The sequence below is a fragment of the Electrona antarctica genome (assembly GCF_951216825.1).
Source record: "Electrona antarctica genome assembly, chromosome: 4".
NCBI classification, from domain to species: Eukaryota; Metazoa; Chordata; class Actinopteri; order Myctophiformes; family Myctophidae; genus Electrona; species Electrona antarctica.
The window spans coordinates 37,196,068-37,214,418 of record NC_136809.1 but is presented as its reverse complement, the minus strand read 5'-3'; the positions used below and the strand labels follow the sequence as shown (position 1 = coordinate 37,214,418).

General features: G+C 41.4%; 1 protein-coding gene across 1 annotated transcript; it reads left to right on the top strand.

The window, feature by feature from the left end:
- The first annotated feature begins 4,142 nt into the window (after positions 1-4,142).
- On the top strand, positions 4,143-17,274 carry cyth4b (cytohesin 4b). Its single transcript, XM_079498772.1, has 13 exons — positions 4,143-4,283; positions 5,137-5,219; positions 5,779-5,843; positions 6,564-6,630; positions 9,022-9,140; positions 9,367-9,447; positions 10,062-10,174; positions 10,996-11,144; positions 12,908-13,019; positions 14,208-14,284; positions 14,509-14,586; positions 15,598-15,746; positions 15,951-17,274. Exons 1-13 carry the CDS (start codon positions 4,280-4,282, stop codon positions 16,030-16,032), a joined length of 1,179 nt encoding a protein of 392 aa, XP_079354898.1. The 5' UTR covers positions 4,143-4,279; the 3' UTR covers positions 16,033-17,274.
- Positions 17,275-18,351: the final 1,077 nt, after the last annotated feature.

Genomic DNA, 18,351 nt, shown 5'->3' with positions numbered 1-18,351 from the left:
AAACAAGATCAGGTGTGTCTAAAAGTATATCCCCAAGACAGTTCCAACGGCTTGTTCTTCGGCCTTGCCTGGATTGTAGCTCATTAATTATACATGCAGACCTACAGGTTAGTCTCTCACCAATCTCTGTAACTGGATCTAGTGCAAATAATGCCTAATTTATACTCCATCGCACAGCGGTGTCGCTGGGTGACAAGAACTGATCTTCAAGCTTGTAGATCTGTTCTGTTTGGCAAGCAACGCCATCGTAATGATAACACGTTAAATGAAGAGCATCTCTAATATGCTTTAGGACAGTGCATCAAGTAATATCTTAGATAAAATGGTAAATGGTAAATGGTAAATGGTGCATTTATATAGCGCCTTTATCCAAGGCGCTTTACATAGATTGTGCATTACATTCACCCATTCACACACATTCATACACCGATTGCGGCAGAAGCCATGCAAGGTACGAACCAGCACATCGGGAGCAATTTGGGGTTCAGTGTCTTGCCCAAGGACACTTTGACATGTAGACAGGAGGAGCCGGGATTCGAACCGCCGACCCATGGATCATTGGACGACCTGCTCTACCTCTTGAGCCACAGTCGCCCCGTCGTAGATAAGGAAATGTTGTGTTATTTATACTGTATGCATTATCTGGTGTCATGGAGGAGGAAATCTTTAGGTTCTGAGCAAATCAGCAGAGAACGACATATCTTCAAATGCAGTGTTGGGCAGTAAGAAGTTACTAGTAATACATACTGTAATGGTATTACTTTACCCAGTAAACAGTAAAGTAAGAGAGCTCCAGTATTTCCCAATCAGAGACAGAGTACGTAACTACAGTGTTGCATTTCAGTTATTGTGAATATTTCAAGAGCACCTCTCCATTTGTAGAATGAAATGTAATATGGCCTTCGCAAGGATAAGACCTATGGGAGAAGAGTGAATGGCTAAATTACACACTGAATGGAGAAAGTCTACAACATTAAGGTGAAAAAAAAACCCACCCTCAAACGTTTAGTGTTCAAAAGATATTGATAAAAGTGGCATCCACGGCAAGATGGCACTTTTCTACAGAATACAACCTCAGCTATGTAAAATATAGAGAATAAAGTATGGTCAGAGTCAACAAAACATCAATTAGCTATGATAATCTAAGTATCATATTTATTTTTATAGGACGGTTAGGTTCTGCCTATGGCTTGCTGTTGTACCATACGTGTATGGGTGTATCACCTTTCCCTAGAGATTGTCCCAAAGAATCTATCAAGGTGTCACATGCACACCTAGGGAACTCTCTGCTCAGCTCATGACATAATGAGCTAATTGTCTCCACCAGGTCGAAGGCATGGGGAGAGAGTATGTTTTGCACTCCGTCCGTGTGTGTGTGTGTGCGTCCGTCCTTCCTTCCTTCCGTCCGTCTGTTACCAGCTAATCTCCGGCACCGTTGGCCCGATCCATGCCAAACTTTGCACACACACTCTCTGGATGCCAACAACGAACCTCTGCCCCAAATATTCCTCAACGGCCTGTTATAGCGCCACCATGAGGCCGATTTAGGCAAAACACATTTCTGTAGATTACACATTTTATCCATACATCACACAATTCGGTATACACTATCTCCATAGTCATGTGATCAACACGGATCTGCACCATTTCCCATCTTCCTTCCTGATTGGCTAAGATTCGCTTCCAAAGCTCACATGATTGGTCCGTTTCGAACAAAATGCCACAAATCACAAACACAGTGTGCAATTTCTGTGAAATTATACACACACATTTCCACTAGGCTGAGGACGACATGACACAATTTATTTTCCAAACCAGCCTCATGGTGGCGCTATAACAGGGCAATTCCTGTTTTCTTTTATCTATAACTGCATCGATCTGTGTACAACTTTGTATGCGCACTCCCTAGAGGCCATGGAAAAACATTTTCCCTGCATCCCTCCACATCTGCCGATTATAGCGCCACCATGAGGCCGATTTCTGCAAAACACATTGCTTATGTTAGTCAACAACAGATTTCATCCAAATCTCATGCAAATCAGTATACATGATCTCTGTAGTCATGTGATCAAGACGAGCCTGTTGGATTTCTCAGATTCTACATTGATTGGCTAAGATTGCCTTCCAAAGTCTTCAGGAGTGGCCCGTTTTGTACAAAATGCTGCACATGTCCTGCTCATCCAGAATTCTATCCTCAGAGATGCTATGAGTGATCTGGCTCTGCATTTCCTCAACAAAATGAAGAAAATTGTTGCAAAAAACAAACAAACATGTTTATATCACTCCTAAACATTTTGCCAAACATCACACACACTCCTATCCTCCTGGTGGAGATCTGTGCCCAGAATGGCACTTTTTCTAGTTATCTACTAGTCTTCAGTGAGAGGGTAAGACAAACCTTCTTGTTAGCCTAAAGAAATGGTCGATGGTTGAAAATATATAATTTTCTTTGCAATGTTGTATTTCCCAAATTAATTTAACAGCCATGTATATTTATTTAATACAATAGTTGATACTGCAAATTGAATTGTTAACAAGGCACTCAGGCAATCTTATACTGTAGCTCCAAGTTCATATTTTGCAGTTGAATGTTGCCCCCAAGTGGACACAAAAAGTTCATTACATCAAACAGCTGCATTATGGCCAGTTTTAACTTATGCCAAAATGTCCTGATTTCACGATGTCATCACATGATCCATAGATTTGCCATTGCCTTGCAAAACGAATAGCCTACTTTCACTAATTACCGTAAAAAATATGTTTATGTTATTTTTACACTTTTTATTTCAAGTCAAACAACTAAATTTGAACACATAAGCGGGTGTGAGGAAGAGCACAAGTCTCTACTGTGCTAAAATAAAATCCTTCAAATGTGCGGCAGTTGGTGGGTGGATTTCCTCTCATTTAAAGATTGATTGTTTTGCCTTCATTACATGCATTGATTACTGCAATTCCTGTTACATGCTGGGTCAGTCAGTGAGGTCATCCCCATCCTGGTCAAAATGCAGCATCTCAGCTCCTCCTGACTGGCACTAGAAGATAGATATCTCTTCTTCACTGACTCTTCACCTGTTAAATATAGAATTCCATGTTATGTTCCATTTAGTTTTTGTCACCACATTATTTACAACCTAGTCTGTTTCCATTCCAAATCCGGGGTTCTTATCCTCTGACCAATTACTTTTGTCTGCATGGCCTTGGTTCAAATCTATTTGCAATAGTGCTTTTTCCACTGGTCCCCGCTGCTTTGGAATGGTTTACCATACACTTTTCATATAGGCTGTGTAAGTTAGGAGGAGAGGATTCATTCAGTGCATCCCATAGTGTAGGGCAGGCCTAGCTATATACTAAGCTGTTGTGCCATGTCATATTTTAGTTTATGAGACATATAGGGGCCTATTGCAAAGCCCCCCCCCCCCCCCTCCGACCAGCACCAACACACACACACACACACACACACACACACACACACACACACACACACACAAACACACACACACACACACACACACACACACACACACACACACACACACACACACCATAGGCCTACCTGAAAAACTGTGACTGACTGTTTCCTACATGCTGCTGACATGATTCTATAGCCTACTATAATATTTCCAATTGCAAATAAGGACACATTTATTAAACACAACACTGTGCAAATTACATAGGCTACATATATTTGACACGTACAGGGCGCGTTCGGAAATAGCGCACTGTGCAATGGGCGAGTGCGCTCCGGTGCGGTATTTTCAAACGCGCCCGCAGTCGAGAAACTTCATTGGAAACAGCTGACATGACATGGAGCTAAGAGAAGACAGAAATGGTTGAATTAATGTTGGAGACACAGTAAAGAAAACGGACTGAAAACTTTGTAGAATGTGCAGACCATAGTCAAACATACGAAGGGTGTCGTGTCGCGGCTTTTCCTCCGAGGTCGCCACTCGCGACCTAAACTAATTTTATTTCAGTCATGCATGCGAGTGATGATGCGAGATGCGACACGCGTGGTTAGTGACGGTGACGGAGATAGATTCTACCCCCGTCTTGCCTCTTCTCTGAATAGGATGCTGTGACCGTCCTCTCTGGGTGGGTCAAGTACGGAAGCGTGCTCGTGCTGACTGTACTGTTCTGTACGCGTATTGCTGTCAGACACGAGTGTTCCGTTTTCACAAAATCATAATCTCGGAATTATTTATTTTATGAGTTACTGACGTTGCGCAAGATTCGCTGTTTCCACGTTTTTTTTTAATATTAATGACCGATTGATTGCCAAATGGGTAAGTAGGTATTTCTTTTTTATGATTCTTTATTGTTTTCATGATACAATATCCGTCTTTTCTATATGCTGCAGGGGGGTTGAGAGATAATTATATTAAAGAGATAAGACAACATCCTTTCACAAGACATTCCTATACCTGATCTTTCAGTTTAATATTTTTTATAATATAGGCCTACTTATCACAATTAAGTAGTAGCGCCTACAAACACAATAAACATAGATGTGTTATGTTGCAGTTATGAGCGAGAACAGAGAGATAATTCCATCTGTCATGTTGGCGAATATAGCTACCACCACACCACATCATACAAAAAAGAGTGTTGATTTTTAAATATGATACCAGTTACTTAAAAAAAAATATGATGGTTAATTAATAACAATGCACTCCAAGTGGAATTGTTTAACATAATGTGCTGTGGTAAACTAAATTGTGACAGGGAACATTGAGTACTGAAAATGGGGAAGAGACCCTGTAAAGTGGTTTTGAGATCCTACGGTCACACAACACTAAAAACAGTTGCTGTGCTGTCAAAAAAGTAACTGAAGTTGTTGACATTGGTTTTGTCATCATGTTAATCTATTTTAAAATTTTAAAATGTTCAAATAATGTCAATATGACAATTATGAATGATAGTTGTTTACGGTGGGTGGCATGCTGCATAATAAACTTAAAGGAAGGAGGGTGGGGAACTTGTGGTTGAATGTCTTCCACCGCAAACTGCTAAGCAAACTGCAATGAAGTGTTGACTGTTTAGATTATTTTCTCCACTTGACAATAAATAATCTTTACAGAGGCTGCAGTTATTCACTCATGATGGTTCCATTTTGTTTTGTTTTTAATTTCTCTCCAGTGTCCCCAGACTTCACAGCTGTTGAGAGGTTAGAGCTCGAGAACATGACGACGTACAAGAACGTCCTTCTGGATGATATCCAGGTAAACAACACACACACACACACACACACACACGCGCACACACACACACACACACACACACACACACACACACACACACACACACACACACACACACACACACACACACACACACACACACACACACACACACACACACACACAGTGAGTTCAGATGGCACATTAGTGCATGCGGTAAATAATATGGAGTATGGTACTACTACCATTGACTGTCGTCTCGGGGTAGTATTCTCTTCCAAGGAGATTACTTGAAATATGTCACTTTTACTTTGATGTCTTCTTTGGTTGTCCTGGGTTTGAGGTCTAACATTAAGATTAGGCTAGCATATGCAATGACAGGACAACAATGGACAGGTCAAAACTCTGCTAATGTTGAGTTACACCCACCTAGTGTAAACAGTACAGTATAGTGCTGTTAATTTAACTCAGAGAATGTAAACAGTTTGACAACATTGAAGGAGCATGTGGTCTTCCTATTTTTGTCATCTGCTCTGGGCGAGCCTTTAACTCATAAATTCTAAAGGCATGACCAAGTGTTCTGTTTTCTTGCCTTGTCCAGAAGCTGAAGATGCAGATTGATGGTGTCATGGCAGATATACTGAGCTTTGAGTCTGCTGAAGAAAAGTGAGTTGAAATCTGAATTGGAAAACCCCTCCACATGATCCTTATTCAAAATACCTCCCTCTCCTGTTTATTTATTATTTATCCAAAACTATTTATTTTATGCTAAATAAAGACACTTCCTTCTCTCATCTATACAGTCAATCATATCTCTGCTCCTAGAGGACTTCCTGGATTACTCTCTTTTTATTTTTTTATTTTTTTACTATTACTCTCTTATTCGATTATCATTATTCTGCATTCTGCATAACACTTTTTGAGGCGCTAGCCCCTCCTATATAGTATATACAGGTTTAATGTTTGTTTTAAAAACGCCATTGACAATGAAGGGAAACTTTACGTCATCTTGTATCTAACACAAACATTAAATGCCATTAACAATAAAGATAATTAATGTTTGTTTTGACACCGTTTGTTTTACATCACCATTACATCACCTAATCATTAGCACCCCCTCACTTCACACGGGTGTGATTTTTTGTTAACCATCTGACATTGAGGATTTAAGTGACTATTCACACCAAGCCAGCACTTAAGTTAACCTATATTACACCTACAGTATTGATTTCTTATCTGTTCTTTTTTAATCCCTCATTGATTTTTCCTACCTTTACTTTTGCTGTTGCTTCTTCAGTGTTCCTACGATAAAAGTTTACTACATACAGTACATTCAATTGAAACATTTAACATTTTCTGCAATATTATTATTATTTTGTTATGCAGTAAAACAGTAGAAAAGAACAAGCAGTTCTCTACTGGGAAGAAGAAATTCAACATGGATCCCAAAAAGGTGAGCTCAGAGGATGGGGGATTTCTTTAGCTGTGTACTGGTTTATAATAATACATATGTACTAGGCCATGTAGCATATATAAGTGTTAGCCTACTTCATCATATAAAAAACTAAAAACTAAATAGCAGATCAATAAGCTCACATTGCATTGTGAGCTACTGAGCTTGTATATCAGGTGTTTTTGGCATCTAGTATTTAATAGAGCCCTGGGGCCGGGGACCCCGGTCAGGGTTTAAGACTGGTTAAGACTAAAACATATTCACATAAGTCATCATACAATAAATATGTTTTAGTCCCCTTGTTGTTTTGCTCTGCATTCAACACTGCATTAGGAGCAGTGGGGAAGTGCCATTAATGCAACACCCAGGGAGCAGTTAGTTAGTTAGAGGTTAAGTGAAGAGACGTCGACAAATAGACTGTTGGGCCGGGGGTGAACCGGCAAACTTCTGATTACAATACAGCCTCTGTACCCACTCAGCTACGACTGTCCTGGGTCTTATGAGTCTATGTACTGAAAATGAGTTGACATCAACCCACACCATAGTTTCAGTGGTGGTTTTGAAAGCAGGGCCTATAAAATAAAAACAAAGAGTCATAGAAACAAAGATGCATGTGTTATGAATCTATACCCTCGGGTGGCCAGACAATATCACTGCGTGGGAACATTTATTTTGCACTGGCAGATTCGTCTGGTTCCCATGCTAATGAATCTGTGTACTGAAAATGGCATAAGCCCTCCACATCACACAGAAACGGTTCCTTATCTGTGTAAGAGCTGGGTTAACAAATAAATGCCAGGTTGCATTATGTCTTAGTTTTGCTGAGGAGAAAGAGGAAGAGAAAATGTTTTTAAGGAATCGGTAGGTGATAAAATAAGCTGTGAGCTAAACGGCACAGGAAAGCTGTTCACTCACTCGGAAATTAGATCATCATGAAACTTGACGAAAAAACACCAACTTCAAGTACAGGCACAATGTACTGTACCATAGAATGCTTGCTAAAGACAAAATGTTGACTTCCATCATCATTCATCATCATCATACAAATAATGATGCAAAATTCTTGCAAGCTTGTGCTAAATTGATGTCTCACGAAGAAATGATATCAGTACGAATGTTTTAGAAAAAACACCAACTTGAAGTCGCACACAATAAGGGCATTAAGCAACTAGTCGACTAGTTTACTAGTTGGTAGGGGTTTTCTTTTTCTTTTTTCCCCCCAATTTTGTAGGCCCCAAGATCAGGTATAGTTATAGTCACCAATGTACACAGTTTTTAAATGTACAAATATTTATTAAAAGAAAACTAGGCAACTAGTCAACTAGTAAAAATTACTAGAAGTGAATGCCCACAGTACGCTTGCTACAGTATTTGTGTGTGCATGGCGTGCGTGTACGCTCACGTGCATGCGTACACAAGCACAGAGGTGGTAGTGGCAACCGTCTAGGAATCGGCAGGTCCCTGGTTCAATCCTCTCTAGGGCCTAGACTAGAGTCTAGGCATCGTGTATAAGTGTCCCTGAGCAAGACTGCTCCCCCTGGAACTATATCCGAGCTGTACACTGCTGCAGTACGGGTCAAGTAAAGTTATTTCCCATTGATGATATGCACTTGCCAGCAAGGTGCAACTTCCCATAGACCACCCATTCATCCAAACAGAACAGTATTAAATAACGTCAAACTCACCAACATTGCAGCTGCACGAAAAGCTTGAATTATACTCTTTCTATCTGCAATGTGTTTGTTTAATAAAAATCCACTGTAGACATGTTATTACTCCCTGTCAAGAAATTCCTTGCAGATGATTTTTTTCTAAGTGCTGGAGTTTGGAAGTGCTCGTTGACTATCACTCAACAGCCCATGTGTACCACCTGTTTAGAATTTGCACATAATGCAGGAGGCAGCAGGAGGTTTCTTTACAGATAACGAGTGCTTCCAAACTCTGACACTTAATCATCTGCAAGGAATTTCTTGACAGGAAGTAGCTCATAACTTGTCTACGGTGGATTTTTATGAAACAAACACTTTGCAGATAGTAAGACGATAATTAAAGCTTTTCGTACAGCTGCGATGTTGGTGAGTTTGACGTTATTTAATACAATTAAATAGGACTTTTCTGTTTGGATGAATGGGCTGTCTATGGGAAGTTGCACCTAGGCAGCACCTTGCTTGCTGGCAAGATGGCAGCCATGTGCATATCATCAATGGGGATCACTACAAATACCCTTATTTCACATGTGCATAATGTTGTTTGCCTTTTCACAAAAACAAGTGCTAGTCATAGCTTTGCATAAAATAATGATGCCATACCACTGTATGTTCATATATTTAAGAATTAAGTGCCTTTTTTCACTCTCTCATTTTGCATGCGCACGCATGTATGTGTACACAGGGCATCAATTACCTGGTAGAGAACAAGCTGTTGGAGAGGAGAGACACGTCCATCGCAGAGTTCCTGTACAAGGAGGAGGGACTCAACAAAACAGCTATAGGAGATTTCTTAGGAGAGAGGTGAGAAGATGGCAGGGTGGTGGGAGGGTGTGTGGTGACAAGTACGAAGTGGTTTGAGGAGGCAGAGGAGTGGAGGAGGCGTGAAAGGTAATAGAATGTAGGAGACAGTGTTACAGAAAGAGGAAGCGGTTGAAGGATGTAACATTGTGAGAAGGATGAGAGAAGGAGGACAAGAGAGATGAATGTATTTAAAAGAGCAAATGTACTGACATCCACCCATCCATAGGGAGGAGCTCCACCTCCAGACCCTGAAGGCCTTTGTGGAGCTGCATGAGTTCTCTGACCTCAACCTGGTACAGGCACTCAGGTCAGTGGCTGACACCATCTTCTTCATCAACATAATCATTGTCTCTCAGTCTCTTCTACAGTTAGGGTTAGGGTACGCCCTCTTCTTTGGCTTCTTATTTTTCTTCATTATTATAATCCTCTTTCTCTTCCCTTCATCTTCATCAACATCACCTGGTCCTCCAGTAGTCTAGCACAGGGGTGCTCAAAATGGGGTCTGGGGACCACCAGGGGTCCGCAAAATGAGGAATAGTTTAATTTAATTATTATTTCACTGGCTAGAAGTTAGTCCAATCAGGATGTGTAAGAATGTCAATACAGATCATACGTTTCACTTAATCTCCCCACCATCTACAGTATAGAATGTTGTAGAATGTCTGTTGTCTTCTCTTATGGGGGTCCCTGGCACAAAACCTTCTGAAACGGGGGTCCACGGCCTAATACATATCATACCTTCATACGTATGTGGTCCTTGATATGAAAATGTTTGCGAACCACTGCTCTACAGTAGTACCCTTGGCTTATAGATCAAGGTCACCTTACTTCAACTGTAATAAATGCTGATAAATCAGCCAAAAAGTACTCACCAAAAACGTTTTAATATTTAATGATGCATACGTGCGTGTTTCGTGTCAGGCAGTTCCTGTGGAGCTTCCGTTTACCCGGTGAAGCCCAGAAGATTGACCGCATGATGGAGGCCTTCGCTACACGCTACTGTGATTGCAACACTCATATTTTCCAGTCAACTGGTGGGCCTCAGTGAACTTACCGTACTTCCTGTGTGTGTGTGTATGAGTGAGAACACGTGACCACATTGTCTTCTTTTGTACATTATGTTTTTGAGTGGTGTAAACCACTCCTACAACTGGCTTTTTTGTGCAGAAAAAATGAGCATGGTTGCTATGTTCACCCTGTTGTAATGACGTAATGAAATAACACCCGGGTGAACAGGGTGAACATAGCAACCATGCTCATTTCTTCTGCACAAACAATGTGATTTCATTACGTCAGACATGATTTCATTACGTCAGACACACCTTACACCACTCAGTTCACACGGGTGTGATTTTTTATTTATAATCATCTGGCTTTCAGAAGTGACGTCATGTAGCAACCAAGTCTATGGACTTTTAACAGCTTTTGTGCTAAAGACATGTCCACACGTCCTCTCAATAAAAACAGCTGGGTGCTAAGAACGTGTATTATGTATAGGCGTCTTTAGGTCCTTTTTAATGATATAAAACGGGATTGCTGTGTGCAACAGGGAATCGCCTTTTCAACAAGATGCTTTAGGTGTACTATATGCTGTTCGCTTGTTCACAGATGCTTGCTTAGTATGTTATTTAGACACTAGATGCTATAGTATGTTTGATGTTTACCTGCAATCCTAGTTATTTTACAGCATGTTTTCGTGGCATTCTATCTGTTGTTGGTTGACTAGAGTGCATGACGCTTGCCCCCACTTGCACCTTGTAAATTATTCTACATACGAATGTCTGCTAAATGCTTAAGTTGTAATTCTCTGTGTCAATGTATGTGTGTGTGTGTGTGTGTATCCTTGCATCTACAGACACGTGCTACATTGTGTCTTTTGCCGTCATCATGCTGAACACCAGTCTCCATAATCCCAACGTGAAGGACAAGACCACCCTGGACCGCTTTGTCTCCATGAACAGAGGTATCAACAACGGAGGCGACCTCCCTGTCGAGATGCTCACGGTGAGACATACTGTAGTGGAGTGTCAGCATTTCCTTTGGTTACATTTTGGTAGAACATTGGGCTGAAGTGTAGAGTTGCTGGGCATGACGTAACTCCATCATCTTTATCTGTTTGCTCTTGTGCTTTGTGAGCGAGAAACCAGAAATAGCCATTCGCTTTTATAGCATGGCGAAGAAAAATAAAAAATAAGAAAAATAAAATAAACATTACTAGTCCTAGTACAGCATGTCATTTTGAAATAGTGAAATGTAATCAGAAGTTATCCAGCGCAAAACAAAAATTGATAGGCCACCAATTTTGATGTGTAGGCCTACTTGACATTTTTATCCCACGATTTTGTAACCCATTTTTCACCTGGTGCCAATGCCTAAATTGTAATCCTAGGCGCTACTCTACCTGGGGAGAGCCCCGAACTGAGGCTTCCTTCAATGCATGAGGAGTGAGCAGGCCACTTCTTATCACCTGATCACCTATAGGACGCATGTGGAAGGAACACGTTATTCCAACCAGTTCCTTTCCCCTCCATCAGGAACACGCTATTCCAACCAGTTCCTTTCCCCTCCATCAGGCGCTCCAGGGGAGGTAGTAATAGAGAGCAGGATTACTGAATGTTTTTTTGTGAGGGGACACAGGGAGAACATGCAAACTCCACACAGAAAGGCCCTTTCGCCAACCCCACCTAGGGTATGGGCGCTGATGACGTGGAGGAGAGAACACGCCCCCAGTGCCCACAGCCCGGCGGGGATCGAACCCGGGACCTTTTAGCTGTGAGGCGACAGCGCTACCGACTGCGACCCCCAGTCTACTTGACCTTTGACCAATTTGAAAGTTAGGAATAATAATAAAACTAGATACTAGAACTGGTCTTCTTGACCCACCCTACCCCAAACCTGTTTGCCAAATTTGAAGTCAGATTTAAAAATGTCAGAATTATCGTATAATGCAGAGGCATCCACAAAACACCAACCAGAAACACAATCCCTCCCGGATCACGTCTCAGTTTTTGAATGAATACCAGGCTTTCCTCCGTGGTGGAAAGCCTGGTGACGAGAGGTTATATGAACACAGGAGCCATCCTGCCTTTCACAGAGCACTGTTAAGCCCAAACCACAACAATGGGTCGATAATGCAACAAAGCGGTTTTAGCGTTCGTCCCAGCGGTGTCATATGTCCTGTTGCACGTCGGCGCATGGTGGCGCATGTCGACGCAAGTGATTCAATTGGTTCAATTCAATGGTTGCTGTACATGTGTCTACTCGTAATCGTTTGGTTGTATGGAGTTGCATGGCGACCCATTGGTGTGGTTTGGGCTTTAGATGGTGAGGCCTGTATGATGAAATAGCACAAGAATGTTAACAGATAGCTGGTTTGTAGATGTTGATCAATATACAGTCATCTGATGTACATATTATCCCCTGCAATCTTGATGAGCAGTTGTCAGTTTGATCAACATGGCAGTGGCACCACCCTGTTGAATTGGGCACAGACCTGCAAGAAGGCATTGAAATTGAATGTTCCATAACTTTGCATGAAACATATTGATGGATTAAATTAAGTGATAATACGTTATCGGGGAAGGAAGTGCTATAATAGGCACTGGTGTGCTGTTGGCGGAAGTTGACATCATAGTGATTGTGGTGTAAACACATTCTTACAAAATTGTTACATTGTAAGAACAACTGTAGCTACTTTACTATCAGAGGCTGGGTTATTATTAACTCATTGTTGCTTATTTTAACCCATTTTATTCCTTCCACATTAGCAACTGTACGACAGCATACGCAGCGAGCCTTTTAAAATCCCAGAGGATGATGGGAATGACCTAACGCACACCTTTTTCAACCCTGACCGTGAAGGCTGGCTCCTCAAACTGGGTAAAATACACGGTTTATCTTTCAATTTACTATACATGAAGAAGCATGATAAAAGAGCGATCATTTTGACTTAACAGTAGACATCTTCACATTGCCACTGTGCAGAGAAGTGAAAAAAAACAAAAACAGGAAGTAAACAGGAAATTATGCTGTACACATGCTTTTTGTATCATGCTTGAAGAACATCTCATACCACAGTGAAAACCTCAACCACATAAGACCACTCCTTGATATACTGTTATCTGCATTCTCCCAGCCCTCTCACCAATATACATCGGAAAAACATACACACGTACTCTATCGTTTTTCCAGTGTGTTAAATTAAGATTGAAGAGGGACTGAGGATTGGCTAACTAACTTTGCTTGTGTGTATATGAGGTGTACGTAATATGTGTAGCGGTCATAATCAACAGGGTCTCAAAACAGTAACCTGGCCCAAATATGCACCTGTTTGGTGGTCCATATAGGAAGTAGGAACCACTGGTCTAGTGGTTATTTCATATTAATTGTGATCAGAGTTTTATTTTTGTAAAACTGTAAGTCCACAAAATATGACTGAGTGAAGCAAGATTGGTAAGATTGTGATCTCCCTAAAACAGTGGTTCTCAAAGTGAAGTTTTCCTTTACATTAAACGGTTTGAAAACCACTGGCCTAAAGAATGATGTATTGTGGATGTGTTACAGGGGGCCGGGTGACAGCCACAGGTTCTCTCTAGCTACCGTTGATGTATTGTGGATGTGTTACAGGGGGCCGGGTGACAGCCACAGGTTCTCTCTAGCTACCGTTGATGTATTGTGGATGTGTTACAGGGGGCCGGGTGACAGCCACAGGTTCTCTCTAGCTACCGTTGATGTATTGTGGATGTGTTACAGGGGGCCGGGTGACAGCCACAGGTTCTCTCTAGCTACCGTTGATGTATTGTGGATGTGTTACAGGGGGCCGGGTGACAGCCACAGGTTCTCTCTAGCTACCGTTGATGTATTGTGGATGTGTTACAGGGGGCCGGGTGACAGCCACAGGTTCTCTCTAGCTACCGTTGATGTATTGTGGATGTGTTACAGGGGGCCGGGTGACAGCCACAGGTTCTCTCTAGCTACCGTTGATGTATTGTGGATGTGTTACAGGGGGCCGGGTGACAGCCACAGGTTCTCTCTAGCTACCGTTGATGTATTGTGGATGTGTTACAGGGGGCCGGGTGAAGACTTGGAAGAGGCGGTGGTTCATCTTGACTGACAGTTGCCTCTACTACTTTGAGCACACCACCGTAAGACTTTCTATCAAATCTTTCCTTTTCATCTTGTTTTCAGTGTTAATCCCTCGCTCTCTTCTCCTTAATCCCAATCGACATGGTGACCGTTTGTTTTATCTCGCTGCTCTCATCACTTCTCTCACCTCACCTCTCAGCATAACGTAGCATAGCACCGAAGCCTGTTCTTCTGACTGCAACCCTATTTGAACTCCTCTGTCCTTCTATCCACCCTTGTGCAGGACAAGGAGCCCAGAGGCATCATTCCTCTAGAGAATCTTTGTGTCAGAGAAGTGTCAGAGAAATATTCGCGCAAACCTGTAAGTGTCAATTAATTGTCTCCACCAGGCCGAAGGCATGGGGAGAGAGTATGTTTTGCACTGTGTCCGTCCGTCTGTTATCAGCTAATCTCCGGCACTGTTAACCCGGTCGATGCCAAATTTTGCACACACACTCCCTGGATGCCAACATGAACCTCTGCCACAGATTTTCCAGAACGACCTGTTATAGTGCCACCAGGATGCCGACTTTTGAAAAAATCTCTATCTCTATAGTCATGTGTTCAAGACGGATCTGTACGATATTTTAGATTCCATCCTAATTGCTAAACTTGGCTTTCAAAGTTTGCAGGATTGGCCCGTTTTGAACAAAAAGCCTCAAATCATGAACGGAACGTGCAATTTACGTGAAATCTTTCACAGACTTTCCTACTAGGCTGAGGAATATATCCCACCCTTTTCACATTGGCCTGTTATAGCGCCACCAATAGGTGGATTTTTTCAAAACACATTTTTGGAACAAAATAGTTATATCATGGTTTATGATCTATCTATAGTCATTAAGGCTGCAATCTGGAATTTAGAACATGTTATTTTAAACAATTATGGTACAGAATGTTATTACAATATAATAAAATATATAATATAACTAGCACATTTGCAGTGGTTGGAGGTGGTCTGCCTGCTCATCTATTGAGATTTTTTTAGACCCTGTGTTTGGGGTCACTACGAACACACATGCATTATTGTGTTACTGTATGTTTATGTTGATGAATTGAATATATAGGACAATAAGTCCCCAGGATCTTTTTGTGTTATCCTTTTAGCCTAAATGTCTGACTGTACCTCCCGCTGTTTGCATTTCTGACTAATAAAGTATTTAGTCAAAACTTTGTGATATTAACTGATGCTCAGAGTGTAATATCACCCGAGGCCAAGCGGGCATTCTGTCATATATTTTCAATTGTGTATTTAGTTTATTTTAATAAATTAATATAGTCTTTCATTCCTGACGATTGATCATCTCTGATCTCTATGTGACTTTTTTACCAGTACTGCCTAGAGCTGTACAACCCCAACAGCCAGAAGATCAAGGGTTGTAAAACAGGGAAAGACGGGCTGGTGGTTGAAGGCAAACACCAGTCCTACACGATCTGTGCAGCTAGTGCTGAGGAGAGAGACTCATGGATAGAGGCCATCAGGTCAGAGTGCACGCACGCACGCGCACACGCACACGCACACGCACACGCACACACACACACACACACACACACACACACACACACACACACACACACACACACACACACACACACACCTGTGTACATAAGATACAGACATGAAACAGTTATTGGTTATATTATATTAACACTATCAGTTTGACATCTTGTCGTTTGTCCTAACAGAAGAAGTATCACCAAGGACCCATTCTATGACCTGGTGTCCGTCCGCAAGCAGAAGGTGATCAACCAAGCCCCGCAGGACTGACCTCATCACCGCCCTTATGGAAGCCTTGAGTCCCTTTAATGTGGTGGGATTCCACTGCCTTTAGACTGTAATTCATACAGCACAGGTGAACTAAACTTGGACACTTGCACTTCGGCAGTAAGTTCACAAGTCTGAGGTTATTTGTTTTAGTACTACATTGTCACAGCTGACAATATCTAAGTATTTTAGTGGGACCATCAATCAAAAATCAACATAAAGATTGACAATATGGTGAGAAAAGTGAAACACATTGTAGGCTAGACAGGGCCATGTGTGTCGACTAGTATTCACAGCACTGAAAAGATGTGTACAATTTGTGTACAGTATGCTCTCATCTCTATGTTGTTCTCAAGACTGTTGCTTTTTATCTGATATGCCTGTCCACTGTATTTGCTTTATATTAATACAGGACACTAAAGGAAACAACTTAGCATGTGACTTCCCACAAGTCATGTCTGTGCTATTAACAGAAAGACATCCAGTCAGTTTCCTCTCACAACTTACGGCTAACGATCCTCAACCCTCCCATTTGTATACGAGAGTTGGTGAGAACTTCTGGAAGCTCAGATTACGATCAACATAGCCTGACTTCTGTGAAGTTCTGTCCAGTATTTGATCCAATACATTACAGGTGATAAAGTAGATCTGTATTAGGACTGTCCACTTTTCCCATGAAATAGTCTCCACAGGGTGAATCTAGGTGAGAGCTATTGTAAATTAATTGATTATTGATTATTAAAACCAATTTTTATCATGAGAAGTAGATGAAGATGGAAGACTGGTTTGAGTAGTCTTTTTTTTACTCAGTATTATCATGCACATGGAAGCTGTCAGGAGTCATTAGTATAGAAGATGTCGTAAAGGCAATGTCACCTTCTACCATCTGTCAATGTCATCATATCTCTGACAAATTCCTACATAGAGCTTGTGTCTTCAAATATGCCTAGTACGGTGTACCGTATACCTTTAAATATGCGACAAACAAAGCAATTGCTGCTCTCTATACGTGTAACATGGTAAGGTGGCCTTTGATTGATTAATGCACCCAGTTCAGATACATGTTGACATTCGAAAGTAGGATCCTGTTTTTGATGAAAGCAGAATCTTGACACCTGTGTTTGCAGTGGAAAACGCAGTGAAACGATCATGGTCTCACTTCCTATTTCTTTCAATGTATGACGTTTATATTGCAACTTTGGTACAATGCCTGCTACATAATGGGCATTCAATAAAAGTCTCATTGTCTGGCTGATAAATGGATCTATTAAATATAAATAATATGGACAGGCTCTCCACCTTTCCCCCCTGATGAATCCTAAAAGAGAAAACTGTGGTTGGCATGATTCAAGACTTGAATTGCTTAGAGATAATATATAGAGGACCCCTGGCATTTATAGCAGCAAATGCAGTAACGACGCTTCTCAAGAAGTTGGCAACAAGTACAAGTCAGTAGTATGATAAAAGTAATATATGGTCAATTCTGGTGAGCATCAGTGGAGTGAATTTAATGTTTTGTCATAGTGTGCTGCGTGCCTGGGCCTCTTCCTGCTATTTCTGAGAATTCTGACTTCCTGTTTTGGTGTTGCGCCACACCTCCCCCCTCTGTCTCACACTTGTTACCAGCACATCAATAGTTCCTCTTTGAACAACACACCCAGAGAGAGATAGAGACAGAGAGAGAAAGAGGCTGTACATGCTACAATTACAGCCTCTGTGGAGTTTAACTCACACAATAAAATGCAAAGGTCATTGACATTCAAATGCTGTTAATTATTATAGGTGTATGTAAAACTATGGATGACCACTGGGTGGCACTATACTCACATTGAGTCATGCTTAAGTTCTGGTAACTCATTCAACTGAGAAATCCTGAAGGGATGATCCATGACTATACACCCAAATCGGAAAATAGATGGGTTTTGGGATTTGCATTAAAAAAAAAAGCCCCAAATAGCTTGTAGCAATGTAGATTGTAGATCTGCTCTTTTTGTATAATGCTCCCCCCAGAATAATACGGATGCTGGGGTTCAAGTAGTTAAAACAATGGTCATTTATTTGAGTATTCCCATAAATTGGGAGTACCAGTTGTATGTTGCTCAGTATTTATGTAATGATGTAGATAGGATGATGTTTTGTGTGTGTGTGTGTGTGTGTGTGTGTGTGTGTGTGTGTGTGTGTGTGTGTGTGTGTGTGTGTGTGTGTATGTATGTATATATATATACACACACACACACACACACACACACACACACACACACACACACACACACACACACACACACACACACACACACACACACACACACACACACACACACA